Raw genomic sequence first — 26,246 nt, forward strand, 5'->3', positions numbered from 1 at the left:
TCAAGAGGCAGGTCAGGTGGTCTGGTATTCCCATCTCTTTCAGAATTTTCCACAGTTTATTGTGATCCACACAGTCAAAGGCTTTGGCATAGTCAGTAAAGCAAAAATAGATGTTTTTCTGGAACTCTCTTGCTTTTTCGACATAGATCAGTGAAATATAATTATTTCCATATATCTGTGATCAACTAATTTTCAACATGAATGAAAACACGATTTATAGGGAAAGACTTGACTTTTCAACAAATAATGCTGAGGTAACTAGATATCCACAGGTAAAAGAATGAAATTGGTCCCCTGCTTTCTATGAAAATTAATTCAAAATGGATAAAAAACCTAAACGTAAGAGCTAAAACTATAAAATGTTTGGAAGAAAAGATTGGAGTTGATTTGGTGACTTTGGATTTGACAAGAAAGCCTTAGATGTGACACCAAAAGTACAAACAACAAAACAAGGAATCGATAAGTTGGACTTCATCAAAATTTAATTTTTAAAAATTTTTTAACTTTACAATAAAATTTTGTGCCTCAAAAGACACTATCATGAAAGTAAAATGACTGCCCACAGAATGGGAGAAAATAATTGCAAATCATATATCTTATAAAGTACTTATATATAGAATATATAAATAAATCTTACAATTCAATACTAAAAAGACAAGTGATCCAACTTAAAAATAGGGGCAAAGATATTTTATTAGATACGCCTCTGATGATCATAAAATGGCTAGTAAGCCAATGAAAAGATCCTTAACTCCATCAGTCTTCAGGGAATTGCAAATCAAAACTACAATGAGATAATCACTTTACACCCACTATGATGTTATAATAATTAAACAGAAAATAATGAGCGTGAGGTGAGGGTATAGAGAAATGAGAACCATCATTCATTTGGGAATGTAAAATGGTGTAGCCACTATGGAAAACAGTTTGACATTTCATCAAAATGTTAAATACAGCATTACCATTGGACCCAACCATTTTACTCCTAGGTATATACCAAAGGGAAATGAAAATATATATCTACACTAAAATTGAAATGAATGTTCATAGCAGCATTATTCATACTAGATAAAACGTAGAAATAACTCATTCAGTTGATGAATGGTAAATAAAAAAGAATGAAATACTGATATGTATTACAACATGGATGAACCCTGGGGGGAAAACAAACTAGTCATAAAAGTTTATATACTATATTATTTTCGTTTATATACAATGTTAAGGATAGATAAATCTATAGAGATATAAAAAATGTTTGTGGTTGCTTGAAGCTGGGATGTGGTGGCAGAATTTGGGGGTGATAGCTAAAGAGTATGGGATTTCCTTTTGGGTTGACAAAAATGTTCTTATGGTTGAATAATTTTATTAATATACTAAAACCATTGAATTTTTCAGTTTAATTGGGTGATTCCATTTAGTGCAAACTTCATACAGTGGTCACTGCTGGTCCAGGGATCATACTTTAAGAACCATTGAATTAAAAGATACTCAATTGACCTTTATCTTCTCCCAAATTCCCAGTTAACCCCACATCTCCATTCTGAGAATTCTAGTTGGGATTTTATTATAATACATTGCTGTGGGGTATAAAGGGTTGCCATTAGATTCTCCTTCTTTGATCTACTATAGCTTAGGATACCATAGTCATTGAGTGGCATAGCTTAGGAATTTTACTATCCTTATTCTATAGGATGAAGAAGAGGATCTCAGGACTGAACTCAACCTTTTGAAGAAGTACTCTTTCCACAAGAACATTGTGTCCTTCTACGGTGCATTTTTCAAGCTGAGTCCCCCTGGCCAGAGGCATCAACTTTGGGTGTGTATTTAGTTACCTTGATCTTATTGCATAAGACTAAGTCTCACTTCAGAACATATACTTTCATAAATTGAGATGTCATTTTTGTGCACCTACAGAAGAACTTAAGCATGCAACTGCTCAAAGTAGTATGAAAAAAAAAATGTGCTCTAATTCCTGGAAATGGGAGTGATAAAATATGGAAAAATAAATTAAGTGATTGGCAAGGGGTTCAGGGATAAGATATGAGAAGACTCAAATGAATACTGGAAATATCTAATATATTTCTTTTCAAATAGAGATTTGCTGCTTTTAACTTTATGTAGCTAATACATTTGCTTATAAATTAGAGGTATAGCTAAGGAGATTACCTGATGGATTTGGGCCCAATGACTGAATAATAAATATCTATTCCAAGTCACACTTGGAATGAGTATATGAGTGCAATTTAAGTGTTTGCTAAGTGCAATTATCTTTAAACATAATTCCTATAAACTGTTTTTCTAAGTGGTTAGTTGACTTATCCTTTTCTGAGGCTTCATGCCTATAGTATCATGAATTACAAATCAATGAGCTATAAATTTTAAAGGCTAACTGAAACCCATGCTACAGTTACCAGAATTGTTGCTGCCCTCTGCCATAGGAGACATAATCAAACCACAAGAAAATGAGCTTCAATCAAGTATATCTTTATTTAAAAAGGAATATTTAGAACATCACCTGGGGTCAGTGTACATTCTTTTGCATTTCTAGGCCAAGTTAAGAGTGGTATTTTTAAAATAATACCTGAGACTTTTCAGAATTTTCGAGTCAAAGAAAGATTCTGTTACATTTTATATGTGAACTTTAGGAAGCAGGATAGTGGGCAATATAGGAAGGTTTCAACAAGGGATTAAATTGAAGCTATGGTTCTCAAACTTTAGCCTGCAACAGAATTTCATGGAGATCCTAATAAAAACAGGTTGCTGGGCCCCACCCACAGAGTTATTAATTCAGTTAGTCTGGGGTAGGGAGTCCACAAATTTGCACTTTTTAAAAAGTTTTCAAGTGATGTTGATGATACTCGTCTAGGTACCACATTTTGAGAGCCCTCAAATTTAGAGATCTTCAGTTTAAACCTATTTTCTCCCAAATGTCCAGTTAACTAAATCCTCTATTCTCTGACAATGCCAGTTCAAATTTTGTTAAATATCACTGTGCATTTTTCATGGCTGCTGTTTTGTTTTTTTTTTTCCTTTTGTGGGGGGGCATACAGCATTTGTCTTTAAATATATTTTTATAAGTTTTTTTTCTCTTGACAGTATGGCAGTCTACTTATTAGATATGTTTCTCAGTGCTCAATTAATTCAGTCATATAACATCTATTCATTCAAAGCTATCTGTTTCCAGGCTTTCTCCTAGATGCTGAGGATACAGTCATAAGCTGAATTTACGTGGCTCTGGCCCACTGGAGCTTACAGTCTATTTGTGAAGACAAATATCAATCAAATAATCACACAAATAAATGTATAATTGGTCAGAAGGGAAGTAACATGCTTTTGAATGGGCAAATAACAAAGGAATCTAAGTTAGGGAAAGGAAAACTCTTCCTTGAAAAACTTTTTCTTACACTAATATCTGAAGGATAAATAGGCACTGCATGCAAAAGGTATTTGTTGAGGTAAGAGTTTTCCTGGGACCATTCACACTTTCTTTCCTATGTAAATCTGAACACATAGGAAGCAAATAACAAAATAATTACCGTTTATAAAGTATAGCCAGGCACTGTGCATACAAATTCGGGAAAATGAGAATGTCTTGCATTCTTTTCATAGTAGAACTCTTCTGACTCAGGTAATACTGGCAAGATTTTCCAGTGTTCACCTTAGTGAATGACTTTAATTCATGTTTGTCATGGTTCAAAATGAGCCCCTTTTCTTCCATTACCACAGTGTATATGTTGTAACCATTCGATATAGTAGACATGAAAATTAACCTTTTTGTGCTTTATCTGTACTATCTGGTTTGTTAGGCTGCTTTTCGTATTTTCGTTTATTGGAATAGTGTACTCAGGTAAAAGACTCTGTGTTATATCAGTTGTGAACAAATAGAAAATAAGGAAGTAATTTTCTGAAAGGAAAATCTTAGCATTCCAAAAGGAAATAAGGTATACCTTTTAAATATTCATGATTTGGGGCCTATCCTTTTACTTCCTTTCATCTATGGCAATAATTATCTTACCTATAGTTTTTTTAAAAAAGCATGTCTTGTTCTACTGACAAAGTAGTATTACCATTTGACATTGGCACTAGAGCATAAACCTGCACTTAAGAAAAGTTTGTGAAATTGATTATAATAGGCAGATTCTCCTTCACATTGGTCAGTCCTCTAGTTAGCTAATATATGAAAGCAAATTTACTAGTTGAGCAACTGATACATTAGTGGCAAAAACAAATTTCCTGAAAAATTGCATTTGTTAATAAAGTAAAATCTGAATGAGACACTGTCAGAATATTAGACTTAAAATAGACTTTCCTTAGCAGTTTGTTTGGAAAAAAATTGCCCTACAGTAATGGGACTGACAGTTTCCCCCTTCAGGTTGTATTTTGTCAGTATCTTGGGGAAAATATTCTAAAACTTGAAAATAAAACAACAGTAAAAACAAATCTAGTCAATGCTTAAGTGTAAATTGTTTTGAGATACCCTCCATATCCTGTTTTTCTACCCGCCAACTATTCCCTCAACTGTCTTTTTTATTCTACTCCAGTCATCACTCAGGCTTGGCCCTGTGCAAGCTTCTTTCTAAAGGCATGTGCTCATTCTGTTTTCAATAAGCTGAACATTCTTCTTTCTCAGCATACCCAAACACAACCTATCCTTCAAGGCTCAGCTCAAATCCCACCTCCTGGTTTAAAAATCCCTGGTGTGGTACCTCCTTTCTCTCCCTCCAGAGATCTTTGGATTTCTTTTTCAGTTCTTTCTAATTCTACTAGCTTCCTACCAGACAATTGAGCCAGTCTTTGCAGTATCTTAATGTCTAAACATAACATATACATGTAAGCCATATGAACTAAAACTCTCCAGATATTTTCAGAGAACTACTTTCTAAGTCTTGATACTTTCTTTGCTGGCTTCCCTGCAGATGGTGATGGAGTTATGTGCAGCCGGCTCAGTCACTGATGTAGTGAGAATGACCAGAAATCAGAGTTTGAAGGAAGATTGGATTGCTTATATCTGCCGAGAAATCCTCCAGGTGAGCATTCATATAGTCATTTGCCCCTGACCTTGAAGAAACCTGGGGGTAATATATACAGTGTGTCTTATACTTGCTCATATAGGATGGTTTAAAAATTCTAAACTTCTGGATCAGGATACTGAAAAAAACCAAAAGGCTTTAGAGAAAGCAGCTTTGACATAATGTCATTCCAAATCATGGCTTTTAATGGCTCTTTCAGAGTCAGACTACAGTGTTTGGTGGATCATGGGTGTTACTTAAAGTGTTAAGTTGTTGTGATTTTAGAGTTCTTTTTTTTTTAAAAGCATAGCACTATCATTGGAGATTAAGATAGGTTGAGAAATCTGTGTTTTACTCAATGGCTCCAAATCATCTACAACTCTTTTGCAGATAGATATCCTCTCTGAATAATGTCTTAATGTTTAAAACATTGCTTATTTTGAACACCAAATTGGATGAAAATGACAGTCTTCTTGATCTACCAAACTCAGATTTTTCTTTGTGTCTTAAGTGCTTAGAGTCACCCAAGAAGGATGTTAACAGAACTGAACAGCATCACTGATAAAATATTAGAATGCTGTCTTAACTGGATTCACTCATGGTAATAGTGTACATACTTAAAGAGTGCGAACTCTGGACTGAGTTTAAATTCTGGTTCATCATGTATTAGCTGTGTGTCCCTGAGTCAATTACTTAATTTCTCCAAATCTCATTTTCCTCACCTGTAATTTGGGGTGGAATTAGCACCTTCCTTAAAAGGTTGCTGTAAGGATTTAAGAGTTGACTCCATGTAAAGTGCTTAGCACAGTGCTTGGCAAAGAATAAGGACTCAATTGATATTAGCTGTTTTTACTGTTATTTCTATTATTAATCTCCTGTTAGTATGTAGAGCAATCTCACTGAAGCCAGGGCATGGGTTAGTTTTAGTGGTGAATGGTCTGGAGACAGCATGGTAAACCAATACAAATGGCAAGTACTTTAAAGTGAATTTCCACAGGCATACACGTGTTTCCCATCCTGAACCCTCCTCCCTCCTCCCTCCCCATACCATCCCTCTGGGTCATCACACGTGTATGCCTGTGGCGGATTCATTTCGATATATGGCAGAACCAATCAATATTGTAAAGTTTAAAAATAAAATAAAATTTAAAAAAAAGAAGAAAAAAAATAAAGTGAATTTCCATATTCCTCCAAATTCTCAGCCTACAAGGTTGACTTGAAAATATTTTGGACTAAACGAATGGTTGGATAAGTAGAGTAAAACAATGGCTGAGCTAAGATAGTTCAGATATCCAGGTCTTTAGTCATGTGGTTAGTTGGAAAAAATGGAGACTAGAAACGAAGGTAAATGGCCCAATATATACAAGCATTAATTTTTGGTGTTCCTTCTCTTTCATGGATGTCCTGATTTATTTTCCTTTCCTTATAGCCGAAAGTACTATTTCTGGGAACTGGTTGTAGTATTTCCAGCCTAAAGAAGAATTTTGTCTGAAAAATGCAAATCTGGGCCATTTTTCTTACCAAAAGTCTTTCCAAAAATGCTAAAAACAGTACCAGAAAAAGAGAAAAGCTGTATATTGATCTTGCTTTTTTATATAAATGTATATATGTATGTATATGCAGGGCTTAGCTCATCTTCATGCACACCGTGTAATTCACCGGGACATCAAAGGTCAAAATGTGCTACTGACTCATAATGCTGAAGTAAAACTAGGTAAGTTTATTCTTGTAATACTTTAAATGAACCCCAAAATATCTTAACAGAGAAAAATCCTTTAAGATTACTGTTTTCTCTCATGTCACTAATATCCCCCTCTACTTATTCACACTATGTTGTCCCTGCCTGCAAAATAAATCAAAATTTGAAAATTTGTTTTGGAAGGGATGTGGGACAAGAGAAAGATGCACCTAACTGTTTCTCAGAAATCATTTTGAGACAATTTTGAAATGGGAGTTTTACATTTTGGTCATTGCTTTACCTTCTATTGGGCTTACCAGGCAGCTCAGTGGTAAAGATTCCGCCTGCCAATGCAGGAGATACAGGTGATGCGAGTTTGATCCCTGGGGTTAGGAAAATCCCCTGGAGGAGGGCATAGTAACCCACTGCAGTACTCTTGGTGGGATCTGCTATTTTATTTATTTCAACAATTTAATTGAGTGTTTACCATGTGCAAGTTTGTGTGTCATGAACAAAGATTAAACAAAAAGACAATTCTTCCACATCACAGAGCCATATTTTCCAAAGAATATCTAAGAACTTTTAAATTTACTTAAGCACAAATCGCTTCATTGGAATTTTCCCTCAAATATTTAAAGAACTGATATAAGTTAGAAATGATGCTCCAGTAATGTCCAAATCAAATTTGGAATTAGAAATCTAAAATCCAGAGTTTCTAGCTTTCAGTTCCAGGGTTCAGAATGGTATAGTTTATTGAAAATAATTATTATATTGTCTCACAGGCACACAGGGAACAATATGTTGTGCTCTTTAATGTTTAAAATAAATATTGTTGTGGATTTATAAATAATATCATATAAATAATGTCAGTACTATTTAATGGCAGATGACCTCATTGATATAGAACATAAAATCACTGGCATCAAATCCTGTATTTAATCATATCAATTCTTTCCTACCATATCTGTGTGTGTGTGTGTGTGTGTGTTTAATAGTCACTCAGCTGTGTCCAGCTCTTCGCAACCCCATGGGGTGTAGCCCACCAGGCTCCTCTGTCCTTGGGATTCTCTAGGCACGAATACTGAAACAGGTTGCGATTTCCTTCTCCAGGGGATATGCCTGACCCAAGGATCAAACCCGGGTCTTCTGCATTGCAGGCAGACTCTTTACCATCTGAGCCACCAGGGGCTTCCCCTACCATATCTCTAGCATGATCTTAAGATCATTCCCATTTTTCCTGCCAAATAAATATAACCAGAATAGAGTTTTTGTTCATTCACTAAGAATGCTTTTCACTGAATATTTGTGGAAGAAGCATGTGGTAATAATTGTTGTGCAGTAAGTTAAAAGTAATTTCAAGTAAATGTATTGTTCTTTTGTGTCTAAAAGCTACAAAGCTAGAAACGGAATTTTAAGACACTGTGTTAAAATACACAAGGGTCATTTGGATCTCACAGTGAAATGTGTAGCATGGATATAGTATGTCACACAGCTACATTCTGTGTTCACATATATGGTAGTGTTCCCATATATTTGGGTCAAGTTGCTAGCCAACCCTATCATCTGCATCACAGAACAGAAATTGTAAGTGAAAAGCCTCTGAAAAATCTGTCACAAAGTCCCTGCACTAAAGATCATGTACTTGACTCTGTAGGAGAGACCTTTTAGCACTGGATTAAAATTTTTCAGGCTTCTCATCTATATATAATCCTTATACATTGGTTTTTAGATTTCTTAGATCCCACAATATTTTTAAATGACAAGTTATAAGGAGAAGGTTGAAGAAGCAAAACCCAAAGGGAGTAACAGAAAGGAGAGAGACTGGACAATGACTGTATTGCAGTCTCAACTGATCAATAATCCTCATATTCTGGTCCCTAAGTCAGTAAGGAAAAGATGAATGATGCCACTGTTGGGATCTCATCCCTACTTTTAATTTCAGGTTTTCTTTTTTTCCTTTTTCTTCCATTTATCACTCTTTTCTTCCAGTCTTTGCTCATTTCCTTTTCTTCTTTGAATGTCATACATAAGCTTATGGCCTTCATAGATATTTCTTGGCCCTTAAAGTTGGCCCTCAGGGATAGTGAGAATGCTGAACTCTGATGTAACCTATTCTCAAAAAAAAAAAAAGTATCTAGATAATGAGATTGTGCAACACCCAATGATTTTCATGTATTATGGACATTGTGTTGATATTGTTCTTATTAGTCCTTCCTTTAACACTGCCTTAAACTCTTAACTTCTTAATTTTTCTTTTCTTTTCCTAAGTTCTTTAAACTACTTTTCAGTCAGGGTTGTTAGCCATCCTCTAGATTCCTGGAAACCATTCTAAATTAGAAAATCTACTTCATTTTTCATCCATGTCTTATTTTTTCTGGACTAAATAACCCCAGTCTACTTTAGCCTTTTTTTCTGTCTGTTTCTGAGGATACCATACTAAATATTTTCATATAATATATCCCACAGATGAATAGAAGACTGAACTTTAATAGTCTAAGCTGAGATATGGATACCACACTAAATATTTGCATCTGATTCAGAAGATCTGTAGAAGAACTTAAACTAAATTTTAGCATAAATTTATTTTTCTTTATTAGTGTAGTAGAACTTTCTAACATCATCAGTGAGACTTCCTAATGAAGTACTAATAAGTTTTTGATTTCTTAGATATTGCTTATAGTGCTGGTCTTCTTCCAGCTTGGTGGCAGGTCCAAACACTACATATGTTATCACTTCAGAGGTTTAGGGTATACTGATGGAACTTTATTTTTAATATTCATGGTAAACATTCAGCCAAACCTACTGTAGATTTATAATAGCACTGCTGAATCTCTTTCCAACATAAATACCAGCAAAAGCCTGTTTCCCAGTGTTACTGGAGTAGACTTCATGGTAAAGTTTGCTGGGCTGGAATGAAAATCTGTTATCCATTGTGGCTTTTGTATTGGCTTTCCAAGTTAAAGCAATAACTTATTGAGCTTTTTGTTACTCATTAATTATTTTGACAAATGAATTTTGCAGTGGATTTTGGAGTGAGTGCCCAGGTGAGCAGAATTAATGGGAGGAGAAATAGCTTCATTGGAACCCCATACTGGATGGCACCTGAAGTGATTGACTGTGATGAGGACCCCAGACGCTCCTATGATTACAGAGTAAGTGTAAGGATTCAGATAGTAGGAAACAAAATTTGTAAAGGACTTTTGACTTTTTATTTTAAATTATGAAATAAAAGAATAAAAACCACTACTCCTATATGTGGTTTGATGATGTGTGTAAGAATAATATTTTCTAAGAATGTAGGCAAAGTAGACCATTGGGAGTTATCCATATTTGAGGAAGAATGTCTAGTTCATCTTGTTTACAACTTCTTGGTAAAGAATATTATATTATGTGGCTTTATATGGAAATTTAACTTCCAGGGACAGAGTGCTTTATACACTTAAAACTGAGTAAATGTAAAGCCAATTATTAATCCCCACAGTAACTTAGCTCCAAAGAGAAAAAATAATAATAATTTGATTACTCAGGGTAATGGAGAAAGTCTTTGGCATGGTTCAGCTCCAAACCACAGAAAATCAGTGGAATAGACAAATTAAGTAACAATTTATGCTATTTATTAAAATTTCCACTGAAGCTGCAATTTGGACAATATACATCTATGTACACATTTTAAAAAGTTGATATGGAAAGAAAACACTCCATTTGCTACAGACTGGAAAAACCACACTCACTCTCCACATCATAGCTCATCCAAACAATTCATTGTGGTTTCATTGTGTGGAACCTAGGACTCAATACTCAAAGTTGATTAATTCAAATTTCATCTCTTTTCCTTTTCCCTTAAATGCCCTCTGCTTGATTTGCAAGCAGATCTGTTGAGAGCCAATACTATTAGGAGCTATGGAGACAATGGAAACATAATGTTCTTTAAGTGACTTGCTGTAACAATAATGCTTTAGAGCAGTACAGTTTTTGGCAGTCTTCCAAGGACTTTCATCTCTATTAATTATACACTTTTAAGTCCCACATAACTTAAAGAAAACTTAAACTTATATCATCACAACAACTCTTTGAAGCTAAGACATCTATAAACAGGTATTTTAAGAATTCAGTTAACTTGTTTAGGAGTCATTAAGCCAAACAGTGCACTTCTAGCCCTGTGCCCTTTCTACATTCTAAAAAACAAAGTACAGTTAACAGTAGTGAAGGTCATTCCCTGGAGCCTCCTAAAATGTATATTTTCCTAGAATTATAATAATTCTGTCCTCAGTTTCCTATATTCAAGGAACTCCTGAAAGTGCTTATGTATATAGTATTTCATTTAATATTTATGCTAGTTCTATAACATGGATCCTATTATTATAATCTCTATTTTGAAAGTGAAAAAAAGAAAGTGTTAGTCACTCATTCATGTCTGACTCTTGCGACCCCATGGACTGTAGCCCGCCAGGCTCCTCTGTCCATGGAATTCTCCAGGCAACAATACTTGAGTAAGTAGCCATTCCCTTCTCCAGGGGATCTTCCTGACCCAGGGATCAAACCCATGTCACCTGTGTTTCCTGTATTGCAGGCAGGTTCTTTACCATCTGAGCCACCAGGGAAGCCCTAATAGGGTAAAATTGAGGTGCAAAGTGTTAAATCATTTACCTACGATCTGACTTCTTTAGAGCTAGTAGTATGTGATTGGATTTCTTTACAACAAATTCCTTTTGGTATTTCAGTTAAGGTAACAATAGCAATACATCCAAGATGAATTTTCCTTTCACTGAATCCCCACCCATATCAACTTGTTGTGTAGTGCAGTACTGGCTGGTCATAGGGTCAGATAACATCTTCCTATAACATCAGTCTATAATGAAGAAAACCCATAAAATGGCTGTGGCATTGGTACCTCCCCTCAGCCAAAGATTGTTTAGAGATTCTAAATACTATCTGTTTCCCACTTTTAAGTGACTTTTTTTTTTTTTTTTGGTCATCTTTTCCTTTGCAGAGTGATGTATGGTCCGTGGGAATCACTGCTATTGAAATGGCTGAAGGGGCTCCTCGTGAGTAATAATATTTGATGTTGGTTAAAAGTTATGAAACATGCTGTACAAATCTGCCACTTGTACCAGTCAGCTTGTACTGATCACACAGGTGTCACACCATGTGCCAAACTATAAATGATGGTCTTTCCCAAATTACGAAATGCCATAGTCAGAATGGCCAGATATGTCTTTAAAGAAGAGTTTGTATTTTTCTCTGTTAAGATGTCTTATTTTAGGCTGATTGAGTATTGACTCAATTTAGCCTCAATAACATTTGGTCACGATAGTAATAACCAAACAGAATCTAAAGGCGTTCCAGTACATATTCACTGATGAAATATTTAGGTTCCTGAACAGTTACACTTATATACTTCAGACTGTGCCAGTTAAGAAAATCCTCCAGTAGTTCCTTTTAATTGAGCCAATCCTCAACAATATAGAGAAGGAAGCTTTTTTCCCCACTTTGGGGTCAGTCCAGCTATCACTGGTGACTTCCATGCTCCTATCAGCCACTCCATTGCCCTCATTGTTCCGTAGGCTCCATTTTCTCTTGTTTCCCCCTCCTTCTCTTCATTGAAGTAACCTGTCAGTAGTCTGTTCTTCAGGTTACTGCTTTCTGATAGGAAAGTAAAAGTGTAATGTGAACTTGAGTATAAATGATTAATAACCAGCAAATGTATAATCCCATAAACAGGGCATATTTGCTGTTCTCAATACCTAAATCCAAGAATATAAGTAATAAACACATTCATAGTATTGATGAGAAGTGAGAGAAATGCCTGAAGTGTGTATGTCAGGGGGCAGGGCTTGCAACTGCTTTGCTTTTCCCTCTCCAAGCAGATCCTGTAGGTTCCCATGTTCCTATGTGCTTCATCTGTACAATATCTACTGTTTTAACACTGTGTTTCATTGTTAATGGGAGTAATTTCAAGGAGTAGAAATAATGGTAACATAAAACTATTAAGAATCTCTGGTGTCCCCTGGAATATCAAGAATTTCTGGTGTCCCTTGGAATATCACATATCACAGAATGGGCATGGATTAAAGCTGGGTCAGGTATGGAGATCAGGCCACTGCACCTCCTATTAATTTATATAAACCTTGACCTTTGAACGATTGCCTTTATATTATTCTAATGAAATTACCCTGGGGACTTTATTTATACTACTATGAGAGGCCAATTTGGCACTGGAGATTTTTTTTTTTTGAGATGTATTTTGGGAGAGGAAGGATTCCTCTAAAGAGTTATTAATATCAAATTGTCCTCACATGAATGACACACTTTTAGTATTAGGTGAAATTTACACTATGGCTCTCCTTTGGGGAATTATTGCACTGCCAGTTTTCTTTAATCAAAACACAAGAGGAAATAAGTAAAGTGAGACACATATTTAAATACTTATTGAAAAGCCCAGAATTCCCAAGCCAATGAGGTAATGAATTTATATACCACATATTGGAATAGGCTTTTCTTTGTATGGTTGTGTTTCTGAAAAAGAGAATGAAAGTCTAGTAATTTTGCACAGAATTGAGGTGCCAGATAGCTAAAATCTTTCTTATAATATCAATAGCTAATATTTATTAAGTGCTTACTCTGTGCCAGACATTTTTATAGGTACGTTGCCATTTAATCCTCATAACAACTCTTTGAAGGAATTCTTGATGTATTTTCTGTTTTTAAGATGAATTAACCAAAGCACAGAGAGGTAAGTAATTTGCCCAAGGTCACAAAGGTAGAATTAGGATTTGAACACAGATGATCTAATCTAGAGGGTGTGTTCTTAATAGTTGTACGTGCGTGCTAAGTCGCTTCAGTCGTGTCTGACTCTTTGTAACACTATGGACTGTAGCCCAACAGGGTCCTCTGTCCATGAGAATTCTCCAGCAAGAATACTTGAGTGGGTTGCCATGCCCTCATCTAGGAGATGTTCCAGACCCAGGGATCCAACCCATGTCTCTTATGTCTCCTGCATTGGCAGGCGGGTTCTTTACCACTAGTGCCACCTAGGAAGCCCCTTCTTAATAGTTACATTGTATCTACTTCTTTTCCTAGGACTGTTAGCTTCCAAACCAGATCATTCTCATCTTTTTAGACTACTAAATCATTGTTTGCACATTATTGTGCATAGTTACTAGTATGATAGACTTTTCAGCCTATAATTACATATTCCAGTTTTACAACTGTGGAGGATACCGGCAGTACACAAGCACAGAAGAGTACTTGACTCCACCTGTGTTTTTGACTTCTCTAGATAGAAATCATCAATCACACATTTCAAAAATGTAACCTAGTGTAATTTATTATTATTTGTCACACTTGGAAATAGTGAAGGTTTAGTATCTTATATAATGGACAGCTTGTATTAAAGTCAACTTTTCTTCTAACTACCTTCTTTCATATCTATTCTTCAGTGTCTATTCAACATGATATGTGAAAGAACACTGAGAATCCCCTCTGGAATTAGGAGTTTGTTCTGTAGTTACCTTTCTTACTCATTCTAAACTTATCTATTTTCCTTTGCAGCCCTGTGTAATCTTCAACCTTTGGAAGCCTTATTTGTTATTTTGCGAGAATCTGCTCCCAAAGTCAAATCCAGTGGATGGTAAAGATGAATGACTTAATCTCTTAAACACATTAACTTGATATTTTTATATAGCAAAGAAGTTTTAATTCATTTGATCAGTCCTGTTTCAATATCCTTGTTGGACAATATTTCCTAAAAATGAATACCTTAAGGAGTCTAAATGAGTACTGTTCATTAAGAGCTAGCTAGCCAAATAGAAATAATACTCTCCATGGTATATTATGATGACAGTACTGTCCTGGCATTAGTGACATATTTAGTTTTGTCTCCTGTAATGGGCTGGACCAATGGAAGCCATTTGTGAAGTTTTTCACTGAGCTTACATAGGCAGTCAATGATTGTGATGTATAGCCCAGTCGTTTGACCCATAAAACTAAACATTCACAGAACCTAAAGAGGATTGTTCTCTCAGAGTGCTACAGCCCAACTGAACTTGGGAATCTTTCTTCCTGAAGTTTTTGGAACTAGTACATGAAGTTCTTGCTTATTCTCAGTATATATTACTTGCCCTGGTAAAAGTGGTTACTATGATTCAGTTGCTGACATTCTTCCTTGTGATTAAATTTAACCCTTCCCACAGATTTGGCTTTCTGGTCACATCTGTTTGCATGGGCCATTTTATAAAATTAATCAGTCCTGGTGCTATTAACACCCTTTTCTGGATCATTACATGGAGAGCTTTAGAGCTCAAAGTGCACATAGTCAAGAAAAACACTCAGGCTTTAAAAATATGACTACTATGGGATGACCAGTCTGGTCTCATGGTCTGCATAAATCACATCAACCACTTAATTGCCATCCCACCACTCGTCTTTTTTACCACATACATTCTTTTGAACTCACCGAAGTTTCTACTATTATTTGGGTAGAAAATATCATTGACTCCAGCCTCTTCTGAGGCTTGAATGGCATTGCTGTGTAATGTACATTGTCAAGCTATAGGATATCTGGTTACTGAAAAGACTATTACAACTAAGACAACTCTCTCCAAAAATATGACCTTCAGAGTGGCATGTGGGTGGAGGTGGGAGGTGTGGAATACCTGAGAATGTTCTTTTACCTCTTTGATTCATTTCTTTTAGGTCCCGCAAGTTCCATGATTTCATGGAAAAGTGCATGATAAAAAATTTCCTATTTCGTCCTACTTCTGCAAACATGCTTCATCACCCATTTGTTCAGAATATAAAAAATGAAGGACATGTTGTTGAGTCATTAAAGAAGCATCTTACTGGAATCATTAAAAAGAGACAGAAAAAAGGTAGGATATGTAAATCTTCATTTTACTGGAATAAATGTTCAAATGAGAGAAAATTTTATTATTTTTTTAGGAAAAATAATATTTAAGAATTAAGTTGAAATTAAAGTCTGAGACCTTTTGACATTTAGCTTTTCCACAAATATACCATGTGCTTTTAATTCATTATCTCTTACCTCACCATATATATATATATATATACACACACACACACACACACACACACACTTAAGATTATAAATTTTTGCCAGTTCATCTAGCATGTGTTCATATTTAGAAAGGCCTTTGAAAGCCTCAAGAAGAATTTTATGATGTGCTAATTTTATTTTAAGAAAACTAACTGGAGAAATAAACACAAGATAAAATCTTTATCTTATTGTTCTTTCTCATCTAATATGTTAACTCCAATTAGATAAATGGATTTATGATTAATCACTTATTGACTGCTACTTTTGATGTAGTATCAGTGAACTGCACATAGTTGATTTTATGTATTAATCTCCAACTTTAAGATGTAGTTAACAAAGCACAATTTATGCAAATAAAATTAAGCTTCTAGATATTAATGCCAAAAATGACAGGATGGTTATTCATCAAATCCAGAGGAAACTACTTAGAAAGTTCCAACTTTATAGGTTGTATGCCATATTTTGCATTTAATTTAGGGCACCATATGCAGAGTTGAGTGATAGTGGAATGGAAAGTGGGGAGCCTGAAAAAGATAGTAAGCCTTCTCAGATGCACTATAGGATTGATTGCAGCCAATCTTCTTCTATCTGCATAACTATACATATCTTATTTTGGAGTGAGAAGCAGAAGGAATTAGTGTATTTAACCATGGTAGAGAATTTATTGGACCAGCATCATCATAAAAGTCGACCAATCTCAAATGGGTGCAGAAAGATACCACATCTAGTTGAGAATTCACTAATTTCCAGAGTTGCAAAATTTCCAAAATGTAATCTGCAGAAAAAGTCACATTTATAGAGAAATTGATGGACGATGTCAATATAGTTGGCCTAAACTTTATAATATAGGAAATTTAAAATAAAACTCTTTTGTCTGTAAGTGTCTGTATTTCAGTACAGCACAGGTGACAGGAAAGATGCCAAACATTTTCAGTGTGTTAGTTGTAAAAACCAGAATTTAGATTTTTGCCTTCTCACTGAAAGGACCAAAGATCCTGATCCTCATTTTCAAGATCCTCATTGAAAGGACCAAAGATAGGTGTGGGCCCAAACCATAAAGTCCTTCCATCCATAGTACACACCTGTAAGCCATGCTCACCAACCATCTAGAGTTTCTCTTTGTCCCTTTGTCCCTTTACCTTTTTCAATTGTTTCTCTTTAGAATTGCAGCAATCAGATTGCTATTTTGTTTTCCTATACAGAGAGAAATTAGTCTCTGTGGAGTAACTGTGCTACAAAAGGAGGCCTAGGAAGGAGGATATTGTCTACACCACCAGTAGATGTGATGTGAAGGGTTACAGCCCTTTTGTCCTTGTAAATTCACTCAGCATCCTGAGCAGTAAAGGGTGCAAATTGACTAAGGTGGATTTATTAATTTCTGTTGATTATTATGCATTATTTTTTTCTATTTCATAAAAGGAATACCTCTGATCTTTGAAAGAGAAGAAGCTATTAAGGAGCAGTATACCATGAGAAGATTCAGGTGCGTTAGATAACTTACATATATAATTTGATGTTAGCAATTCATGTAAGACAGTTGATTCCCTATTGTTGTATTTAACTCAAATAAACTTAATCCTTTTTGATCAAATAAAACAGATCTCTATTTTCAAGAGATATTTGAATGGAAATGTTGAGGAAAAAATTTTATTACTACTCAAAGAGTCCTTAATTTCTGACAATATAATGATCAACTAGATTATCAGACCATTAATATTGAATATATTGCTAATGTAAAGACTTTCAAACATTACAGGAATGATTCAATAAAGATGTAGTGGAAGTATCTTTATTGCAGAAAAATGTTAATCTTTTAAAAATAAAAGGAACTCCCCTGAATGACATCACTCTACTGACAACACTAACTGTATGGCAACCATTTGTACATTTATTTCTAGGGGACCTTCTTGTACTCAAGAGCTTCTGAGACTGCCTACCAGCAGTAGATGCAGACCACTTAGAGTCCTGCATGGAGAACCCTCTCAACCAAGGTGGTTACCTGACCGAGAAGAGCCACGGGTTCAGGCCCTTCAGCATCTCCAGGGAGCTGCCAGGGTGTTCATGCCACTACAGGCTCAGAACGGTACACCTAGGCCTCTACAGGGGCAAGCCCAGGCACCTCAGCGACTACAAGGGGCTGCACAGATGTTCATGCCACTACAGGCTCAGGTGAAGGCTAAGACATCTGTGCCCCTTCAGATGCAGATGAAGGCACCTCCACGACCACAGAGGACAACCTGGATGTTTATGCCACTACAGGCTCAGGTGAAGGCCCCTAGGCCTCAACAGGTACAGACCCAGGTATCCAAAAAGCAGCAGGCTCAGGGCCAACCCCAGGCATCCGGAGAGCCCCAGGATCTGGATCAGGTACCAGAGGAATTTCAGAGGCAAGATCAGGTGCCTGAACAACAGCAAAGACATGGCCGGGTCCCTGAACAACAGCAGAGGCAGAACCACATACCTGAACAGCCGCTGCAGCAGAATGGGGCACCCGAACAGCCAGAGGTACAGGAACAGGCTGCAGAGCCTACACAGGCAGAGATGGAGGCAGAAGAACCTGAGTCATTACGAGTCCATGCCCAAGTGTTCCTGCCCCTACTGTCACAGAACCACCACGTGCTGTTGCCACTCCATTTGGATACTCAGGTGCTCGTTCCAGTAGAGGGGCAAACCGAAGGGTCACCTCAAGCACAAGCCTGGGCACTAGACCCCACACAGGCAGTTGGCTCGGTTCAAGCACTCATAGAGGGACTATCAAGAGATTTACTTCGAGCACCAAACGCACATAACTCAAAGCCGCTTGGTCCACTGCAAATCCTGATGGAAAACCTGGCATCAGACGTGTTTTACTCTCAACCAGAACAAGCACGGAAGAAAAAATCAAAAGTTTCTAGTCTAAGGCAGGCACTGGCAAAAAGACTATCACCAAAGAGGTTTCGGGCAAAGTTGTCACGGAGACCTGAAGCGTTTGAGCTCTCAGATTTAGAAGCCCATAGGCAAAGGCGCCAATGCAGATGGGAGGATATCTTTAATCAGCAGGAGGAAGAACTGAGACAAGTTGCAAATGTAAGGGTTTCTGATATTTTTCCTAAGTCACATATGCAGAAAAAATATGCTAGTTCATACTCAGGTGATCCCTCTGTAAAAGCAAATGAAATAAATGTTCATTGTGTCTCAGAGAAGATTAAATAATTTGGGTTTCAAGTAAATTATCCTGAAATTTCCAAATAATTGTGACTAAATTTGAGAAAGAAAGATTTGTTTGAATGATCCAGTTATTTGCTTAATATCTCTTTAGTGATATAGCTTTCATCATTAGTTAATTTTCTACCTATTATTTCCTTAACCAACATCATATGCACACTTAAAGGTACTATTTTGGATATTTAAAAATTACTTTCATAGGTCAAAATTAAAAATATAACTCATTAAAATAAACACAAAAATTCAGTTTTGTTCTTCTAATCTCTAAGTAAGTTTATTTTGCGCTTTCCTCCCATAGAATGCTGAACATACTATTTAAGAGAATTGCACTCGTTTTTGTACTTTAGGATGTTAAAGGTTAAACATTTTGTACATGCTTCCCATAAATATGACTTGTCTCACTTATTTTCCACCCATTTTACATCAATGAAGTACCTGCATAGAACATGGCACAAGTTACAAATTCAAGTTAATAAAACTTCATTCTTCAAAATTCCCTAATATAAATAGATATATAGATAATTTGGCTGGAGTTGGTGGATTCAATCTGGCAAATCTAATCTGATACTGAAGGGTTTATGGGCTTCATAAGCAAATTAAAGAGGTCAAAAATACCAGGAGAGCAGTCGTTTTCTAATACTTCACAGTATCTGTTTATATAAAAGGAATCATTGTGAAGATCCTAAATTAAACCCTGCTATCAACATCCGTTTATCAAATAATAATTCATGTAGTTATTACAAATCAACCTTGTCTGAATGTCTCAATAAGGGAGTGTTTGGTTTGTGGCCATTGTGTTAATTGAGTAAATGCTGTTTCCCAGACATGTTTAACAAGAGAAAAAGTAAAAGCAACAAGAGAAGCAAGACCCAAAAGGGGAAATGATTGTCTGGTCCCCCAAATCTGACAGTTAAGAAGCACAAGAAACCAAACAGAGAAGGGGTTGCAAGAGTGCAAGTGCTAATATTTGCCAGACATTAAGCAATCTAAAATGCTAATGACTGTTCCCAATGAGCTCTAGGAACAATTGGATCTAAATGGCTTTTGCATTTTTTAAAAAGACTTTTATGCATTCCTGCAAGACTCATGGTATTAGTAGCATAACACATTACTTATTGTCTTTCAGTGTTTTAAATATTTATGTAAGAAGCCATTCTAAAATGGAAGAAAAAGTCACTAAATAATAGCTACTAATCCCATGAACCTAGGATCTTGTATAGGCATTCCTGCCTTTATGTGTAACTATCAAGGGAAATACAAAGAAAAAGAAAATTCTTGTTGTTGTAATCAAGTCATAGGTCTTTCAAAATACTTGAAAGTTTATTAGAATTTAAAGATGTATGTGTGTATTTCAACTCACTAGAAAGAAAGACAACACATTTCCATTATTCCCTTTGTATTGAAGAAATGCTGATTGGCTTAAATGGGAAAACAGAAACTTACCTAAACTCCTAGGACTCAAAGAGAAATATTTGCGGTGCTGTATTGCAGATTGTCCATTGCTCAGGAGGACCAAACTTTGTAATTATAACCACTCATTAAATGTTAGAGTTTTGGGTTCATGAGTTAAGCTTTAGACCAGAGATTTTTAACCTGGGTCTAATAAGTGAACTGCACATGGTCAATGACCCCCTAAAATATATGAAGAGACATGTGTCTTTCTATATGCATTTTTCTACAGAGAATCTGTAGCATTACTCAGATGCTGAAAGGGATGCAGAACCAAAAACTACTAGAAACTACACTTAAATCAGTTTGAATATTGAAAAATTGTTTTTTTTTAATTGAACAGTAAGATGATGATAATTGCTGCTATAATTTACAGTTTAACAGCAAGTAAGATATTTATTTTCCTTTTTGTTTCAAGGACAAAGAAGATGAATCATCAGATAATGATGAAGCATTTCATTCGATTCAGGCTGAAGTCCAAATAGAACCATTGCAGCCATACATTCCAGAACCTAAAGAAAATGAAGTAAGTCTCTCAATATGAGTTACTGTGACACTAATAAGTGCTTGGAACAATGGTTCTTAACTTTTTTGTCTCAAAATCTCTTTATACTCTTAAAACACTGAAGACCCAAAAAAAGCTTTTGTTTACTCAGATCATGTCATTGAATATATAATGTATTATAAATTAAAACCAAAAATTTTAAATGTCTATTACTTTGTTTAAAAAGTAATAAAACTATTAGATGTTAATATAAGAATCAAATTTTAGTGAAATAACAATTCTCCATCTTGCTTAATAGAAAACAGCTGTATTCTCATATCTGCTTCTGCATTCAATCTGTTACCATATGTTGTTTGAAAAGAAAATGTGAAAGTGTTAGTCACTCAGTTATGTCTGACTGTTTGCAGCTCCATGGACTGTAGCCTGCCAGGCTACTCTGTCCATGGGATTCTTCAGGCAAGAATGCTGGAATGGGTAGCCATTCCCTTCTCCAGGGGATCTTCCCAAACCAGGGATCAAACCCAGGTCTCCCACACTGCAGGCAGATTTTTTACACTCTGGGCCACCAGGGAAGCCCAAAAGATAGACTGATACCTGAATGGGGACATGAACCCTGGACCATCAGATTAAATGTCTAATGCTCTACTGACTTAGCCATCCAGGCCAACTGTTGAAGTATATGAGTAAACGCGAGCTTCTTACATATTTGTGGTTGAACAGGGAGAATTTCCAGATTTTTCAGATAATTGTGCATATTATTTGATAATACACCACAACTAGAGAAGTGGAGTCTAAAACCATATCAGTGAGATTTTGGATATTCAATAATATTAAAATCCATCTAATCAGCTATGAATAGATGTTTTGCTAATACACAATTTTATATCTTCATGCATTGATCAGTTGGAAAATATTGGTTCACTGTGTATGTGGTTCTTTCCAAATATACATTTTATTTCACACCACCAAAAATGGCATTAATTAATATCATCAACTTCATCATAAAATTGAGTATTGATAAGCTGTCAAGTGCACAGTGATATATGAGTCTAAAATTTTAATTTGTTATTGAAAGCTCAGTTTTATCATTGTTAACAAATAACATCAATTGTTTTTTCCTTGATTTGACAGGCTTACTTCATTGATTTTAAATAAACTGCCTGCCAGATACCCAAGTTGAATAATCAGTTTGTCTCATCAGTCATTCTTTTAAGTAAAAATTTTGCCCATGAAAAATTCAGTAGTTCAGCTTATATCTCTTTCTGAGATGTAGATTATGACAGGGTCTGGCTCATTTTAACCTATCGTTTATTTTCTTAGATTTATGGGAATAATCATGTCAGTCCTGGTGTCCAGGTTGACTTTTGTTTTCACAAGTTTTTTAATAACTATTTAGTACATGGTATTGGAGAGGAGTGTGGACAAGGTCCTGTCATTATAGACAGCATTCCTTACAGATATTAGTAGCTATCTAAAACTTTTTTGGTCACTAAGTGCAGATAGGTGGATTGGTGAAGAACTCAGACATTCTTGTTTTATTAATAGTGAATCATTGCTACTCTTAATCAGGACAAGCACCCAAGATCACTATCTATTTCTTTCAAGATACTTCACCGTAGTCTATTATGATGTATGCTATGGACAGTTATCCTTTTTAAATAAGTTATTTCTGATAATAACAGTCTCTTGAAATGAATAACAGAGCACTGCTTTATCAATAATAGTTAGTGGCAGAAAGAACATATGCTGGATTGTATTATTTAATTACAAGAGGCAATATGTCCCCCTCTCTGCCTTATTAAATGATGACTTTACTCTTACCCCAGATGATAATTATTACATAAGCATGATACATTAAACCCAAAATATAATGAGCTGTATCTGATTGGTTTGGAATACATCATTTGCCTTAATATATGCTATTCTTACTAATCATTTTCTTCTCCCCAATTTTCAGAAAAAATACATTCTATTCATATTAGTCATTAGCCTTTCTTATTATTGACCTTTATCTCTAATTTTGGCCTCTGGTTAACTAGTTTCAATAAACTTTCAAAGATTAGCTTCATGAACCAAGAGGCCTGGACTGAGTCAGTATGATGCCAGTTATCTGAATCAAAAGTGGAAACAGTCAGTCAGATGCTTATCCTGCATACTGCCAAACATCTGGTTGTATTGGAAAACATTCATTAGTAAAACATGTGAACGATTGACAACATTTTTCATTTCTAATCTATCTGTTGGAGTATTAAGAAAACCTCGATAGGTCGCTACATAAGAGGAAAAAAATAGCATAGTAAGGTTAATATGGTTTCTAGAAATTATAGAATGATTTCATCAGCATGAAAATACTAAATTTATTTTTCATTGTAACATTGAATTTTCCTTTCTAAAGAATCTAGTGTGACTGCCTTGTTGAATGTCAGAATGACCTATTTGAGGGGGGTAGTTAAAAACTATTTTGAGTAGAAACCTAGAGATATAAAATTAAATGAGGCAAGGCAACACTTCATGGCCCTATATACTAATGTTGGCAGAAAGTGAATCTGTACCACAGATGGAAGTGGGCTCCTTATATGTGCTCTTAAGTCTTTTGCTATATTAGATGATGAATAATTGATAAAATAAAATTAATTTATTTAGAATTGAAAAGTGTTTCAAACGCTGATTATGATATGATAAAAGGACATACTTCCTTAAAGATTTAACACTTTAAACTCTTGAGACATTTGAATAATGTATGCGTGTATGTTACAACTTTTGAAAATTTAGTATTAGCTTAGAAGGGTTAGTGGGTGAAAAATTTGAATTTCAATTCTGGGCAAGAAGTTTGAACTTGATATAAAAAGTAATATGATAACATAAAAGGAACAGTAAATTATCAGGTGGGAGGCCTACAGTCTGATTAAAGATATTCTTTGACTTGATGTAAATACTTAGAAAAGTCATTTTCCATCTCCAGGATATAGATTCCTCAATAATAAAATAAGGGTGTTTGATTATATGATCTCCAGAATCTGTTGTTATACTAAAATTCAAGGCTATATTCAAAGATTTTGGTTAAGCATTTCTAATGTCATACTATAAGTAATTAGGAAAATATGAGTTATTTATGAAAATCAGATTTTATAAGTTGGGTTTTTAAGAAAATATCTCTATGTGAAGAATGACATTTTCACATAAATTAATAACTCAAAAAATATATGATTGAGAATTCTACTGAAGTTTTGCATTTTATCTCAAGGTTCAAGAGAGATCTGCTTCTATGCCTCACAACAAGGATCGTGTACATCGTGTCAAGTTCTCTTCAAGGTATGTATCTCTGATTTCTATATTCAGATTACTCTGATTTACTATCATATGGAATATTAATGCTTATTTATTTGACACTAGGTTCTATGTAAATTCAAAATTAAAATATTAGTGACAACATAGTCATCAATGATATCACTGGCCCATGTTTAAAACCACAAAACTGCAACAATCCATTAACTAGATCTTTCATATTTGGACATACTGCAATTTCAGTGTTATTTAGTTTGATGATTAGCTGGTAAGATTCACAATTTAATAGAAGGAACAACAGTGAATTCTTGAAAAGCTTTCAGTTAGTAATTTACAATAAAAAGATGTGATATTTTAGTGTATCAGGTATACTTCAATTACATATTTTATCATATACAACATGTACTACATGATAAAACACACATACAATTGATAACCTCAGCAATTGATAACTTCAATTACATATTTTATCATGTAGTACAGCTAATGCCACAGAATGGGCAAACCTGAAATGACTTATGCTGCTGCTGCTGCTAAGTAGCTTCAGTCGTGTCCAACTCTTAGCAACCCCATAGACTGTGAGACCCCAGAGATGGCAGCCCACTGGGCTTCCCCGTCCCTGGGATTCTCAAGGCAAGAACACTGGAGTGGGTTGCCATTTCCTTTTCCAATGCATGAAAGTAAAAAGTGAAAGTGAAGTCCCTCAGTCGTGTCCGACTCTTAGCAACCCCGTGGACTACAGCCTACCAGGCTCCTCCATCCATGGATTTTCCAGGCAAGAGTACTGGAGTGGGGTGCCATTGCCTTCTCTGAAATGACCTATAAGGAAAATCAAATCTAAAACTCAATATTATATCATTATTTTATACCAATCACTGTAATTTTTAACTCTATACTATTGATAATAATCACTAATTTTCAAAGATCATGTTTCATATTTTAGATGTTGTATGCCATGTGTTATGTTTGACTGCTAAATTTTAATATAGATGTTCCTTGAAAATCATACCCCCTCCAACTCCCAACTCATACTAGAGAGAACTTAGCCTATATTCATTCACTTAGTCATTCAGTGAATACTTACTGTATTCAAGATTCTGCACAGTATGGTCAGATGGCATAGAGCTGATAGTATTTAGTATGTATATTCCTGTCTTATTATTTTTTAAAACACCCATGAATTTATGTCATTTAGATTTAACTGGTAGACAGAAATCTTGAAAAAATTTAAAGCAAAATTGGGAACTTTCCCTTACTATGCATTCAGTGAATGAGTTGTCATGATCCTTCTGACAAAAAAAAGAAGGAGAAATCAGTTTAGTTTTTGTGTATCTGTTTCGGCATCATGGGTATAATATAAAATCAGTATGACTATTAAATTGTTAAACATGGGTATATAAAAATTCAATATTGCTTTTAAACTGGTTTTGGTTGTTTTTTAATCACTAAAAGGTTTTTGAATTTATGTATAACATATATATTTACTTTAGATATGGTTACATTTATGAAACAAATTTAACTGAACCTTGAGTCTTTTCTGAAATTCAGGGTCATAGAAAAGACTCTTGTCTGTTCCAGGCCTAAATCAGTAATCAAAGTACTTCCTATATAGAAATTTCAAAGCAACTGTAAAATTTAGTAGTGCTTGTCCAAAGAAACTTTCTAAATATTCCCTGAATTTGAATCCTGAAAACCAAAGTGTCCTATCTATCTATTTATTCATGTATCTAATGCAGGATGACATTAAAAGTAATAAATTCCAAGCATTTGAAATAAGGATGGTAATAGAATATTTAAAATAACAATAACTTAGCTTTTTATCATGTTAAAATCCTCACATACACTATAAATTTATGATTATTGCTGGTTTACCTAGGTAATGATAATGTCTGAATATTAGTTTAAAGAAACTTTATAGAAATTTTTGGAAATAAACATGATATGTGAAGGAAACATACTTGTATGGAGACAGTTTTTTTATATTTTAGAAATTGTTTCTCTTTTCTAGATAAAATAATAGATTTGCAGAAATTGGAAAATATTACTTAAGCTCTACTTCTT

General features: G+C 35.0%; 1 protein-coding gene across 3 annotated transcripts in view; it reads left to right on the top strand.

Annotated features, from left to right (window-relative positions):
- Positions 1–26,246, top strand: part of NRK (Nik related kinase) — a 129,888-nt gene that overhangs the window by 67,482 nt on the left and 36,160 nt on the right. For all 3 annotated transcript variants that reach the window (XM_070785113.1, XM_070785112.1, XM_070785111.1), the window contains exons 5-15: positions 1,691–1,816; positions 4,917–5,027; positions 6,633–6,723; positions 9,709–9,839; positions 11,678–11,732; positions 14,239–14,317; positions 15,382–15,557; positions 17,162–17,225; positions 17,641–18,808; positions 20,814–20,921; positions 24,145–24,212. In XM_070785113.1, the coding sequence (XP_070641214.1) occupies positions 1,691–1,816; positions 4,917–5,027; positions 6,633–6,723; positions 9,709–9,839; positions 11,678–11,732; positions 14,239–14,317; positions 15,382–15,557; positions 17,162–17,225; positions 17,641–18,808; positions 20,814–20,921; positions 24,145–24,212 (2,177 nt within the window). The remainder of the gene's footprint in view (positions 1–1,690; positions 1,817–4,916; positions 5,028–6,632; positions 6,724–9,708; positions 9,840–11,677; positions 11,733–14,238; positions 14,318–15,381; positions 15,558–17,161; positions 17,226–17,640; positions 18,809–20,813; positions 20,922–24,144; positions 24,213–26,246) is intronic.

This window comes from Bos indicus, chromosome X (assembly GCF_029378745.1).
Source record: "Bos indicus isolate NIAB-ARS_2022 breed Sahiwal x Tharparkar chromosome X, NIAB-ARS_B.indTharparkar_mat_pri_1.0, whole genome shotgun sequence".
NCBI lineage: Eukaryota > Metazoa > Chordata > Mammalia > Artiodactyla > Bovidae > Bos > Bos indicus.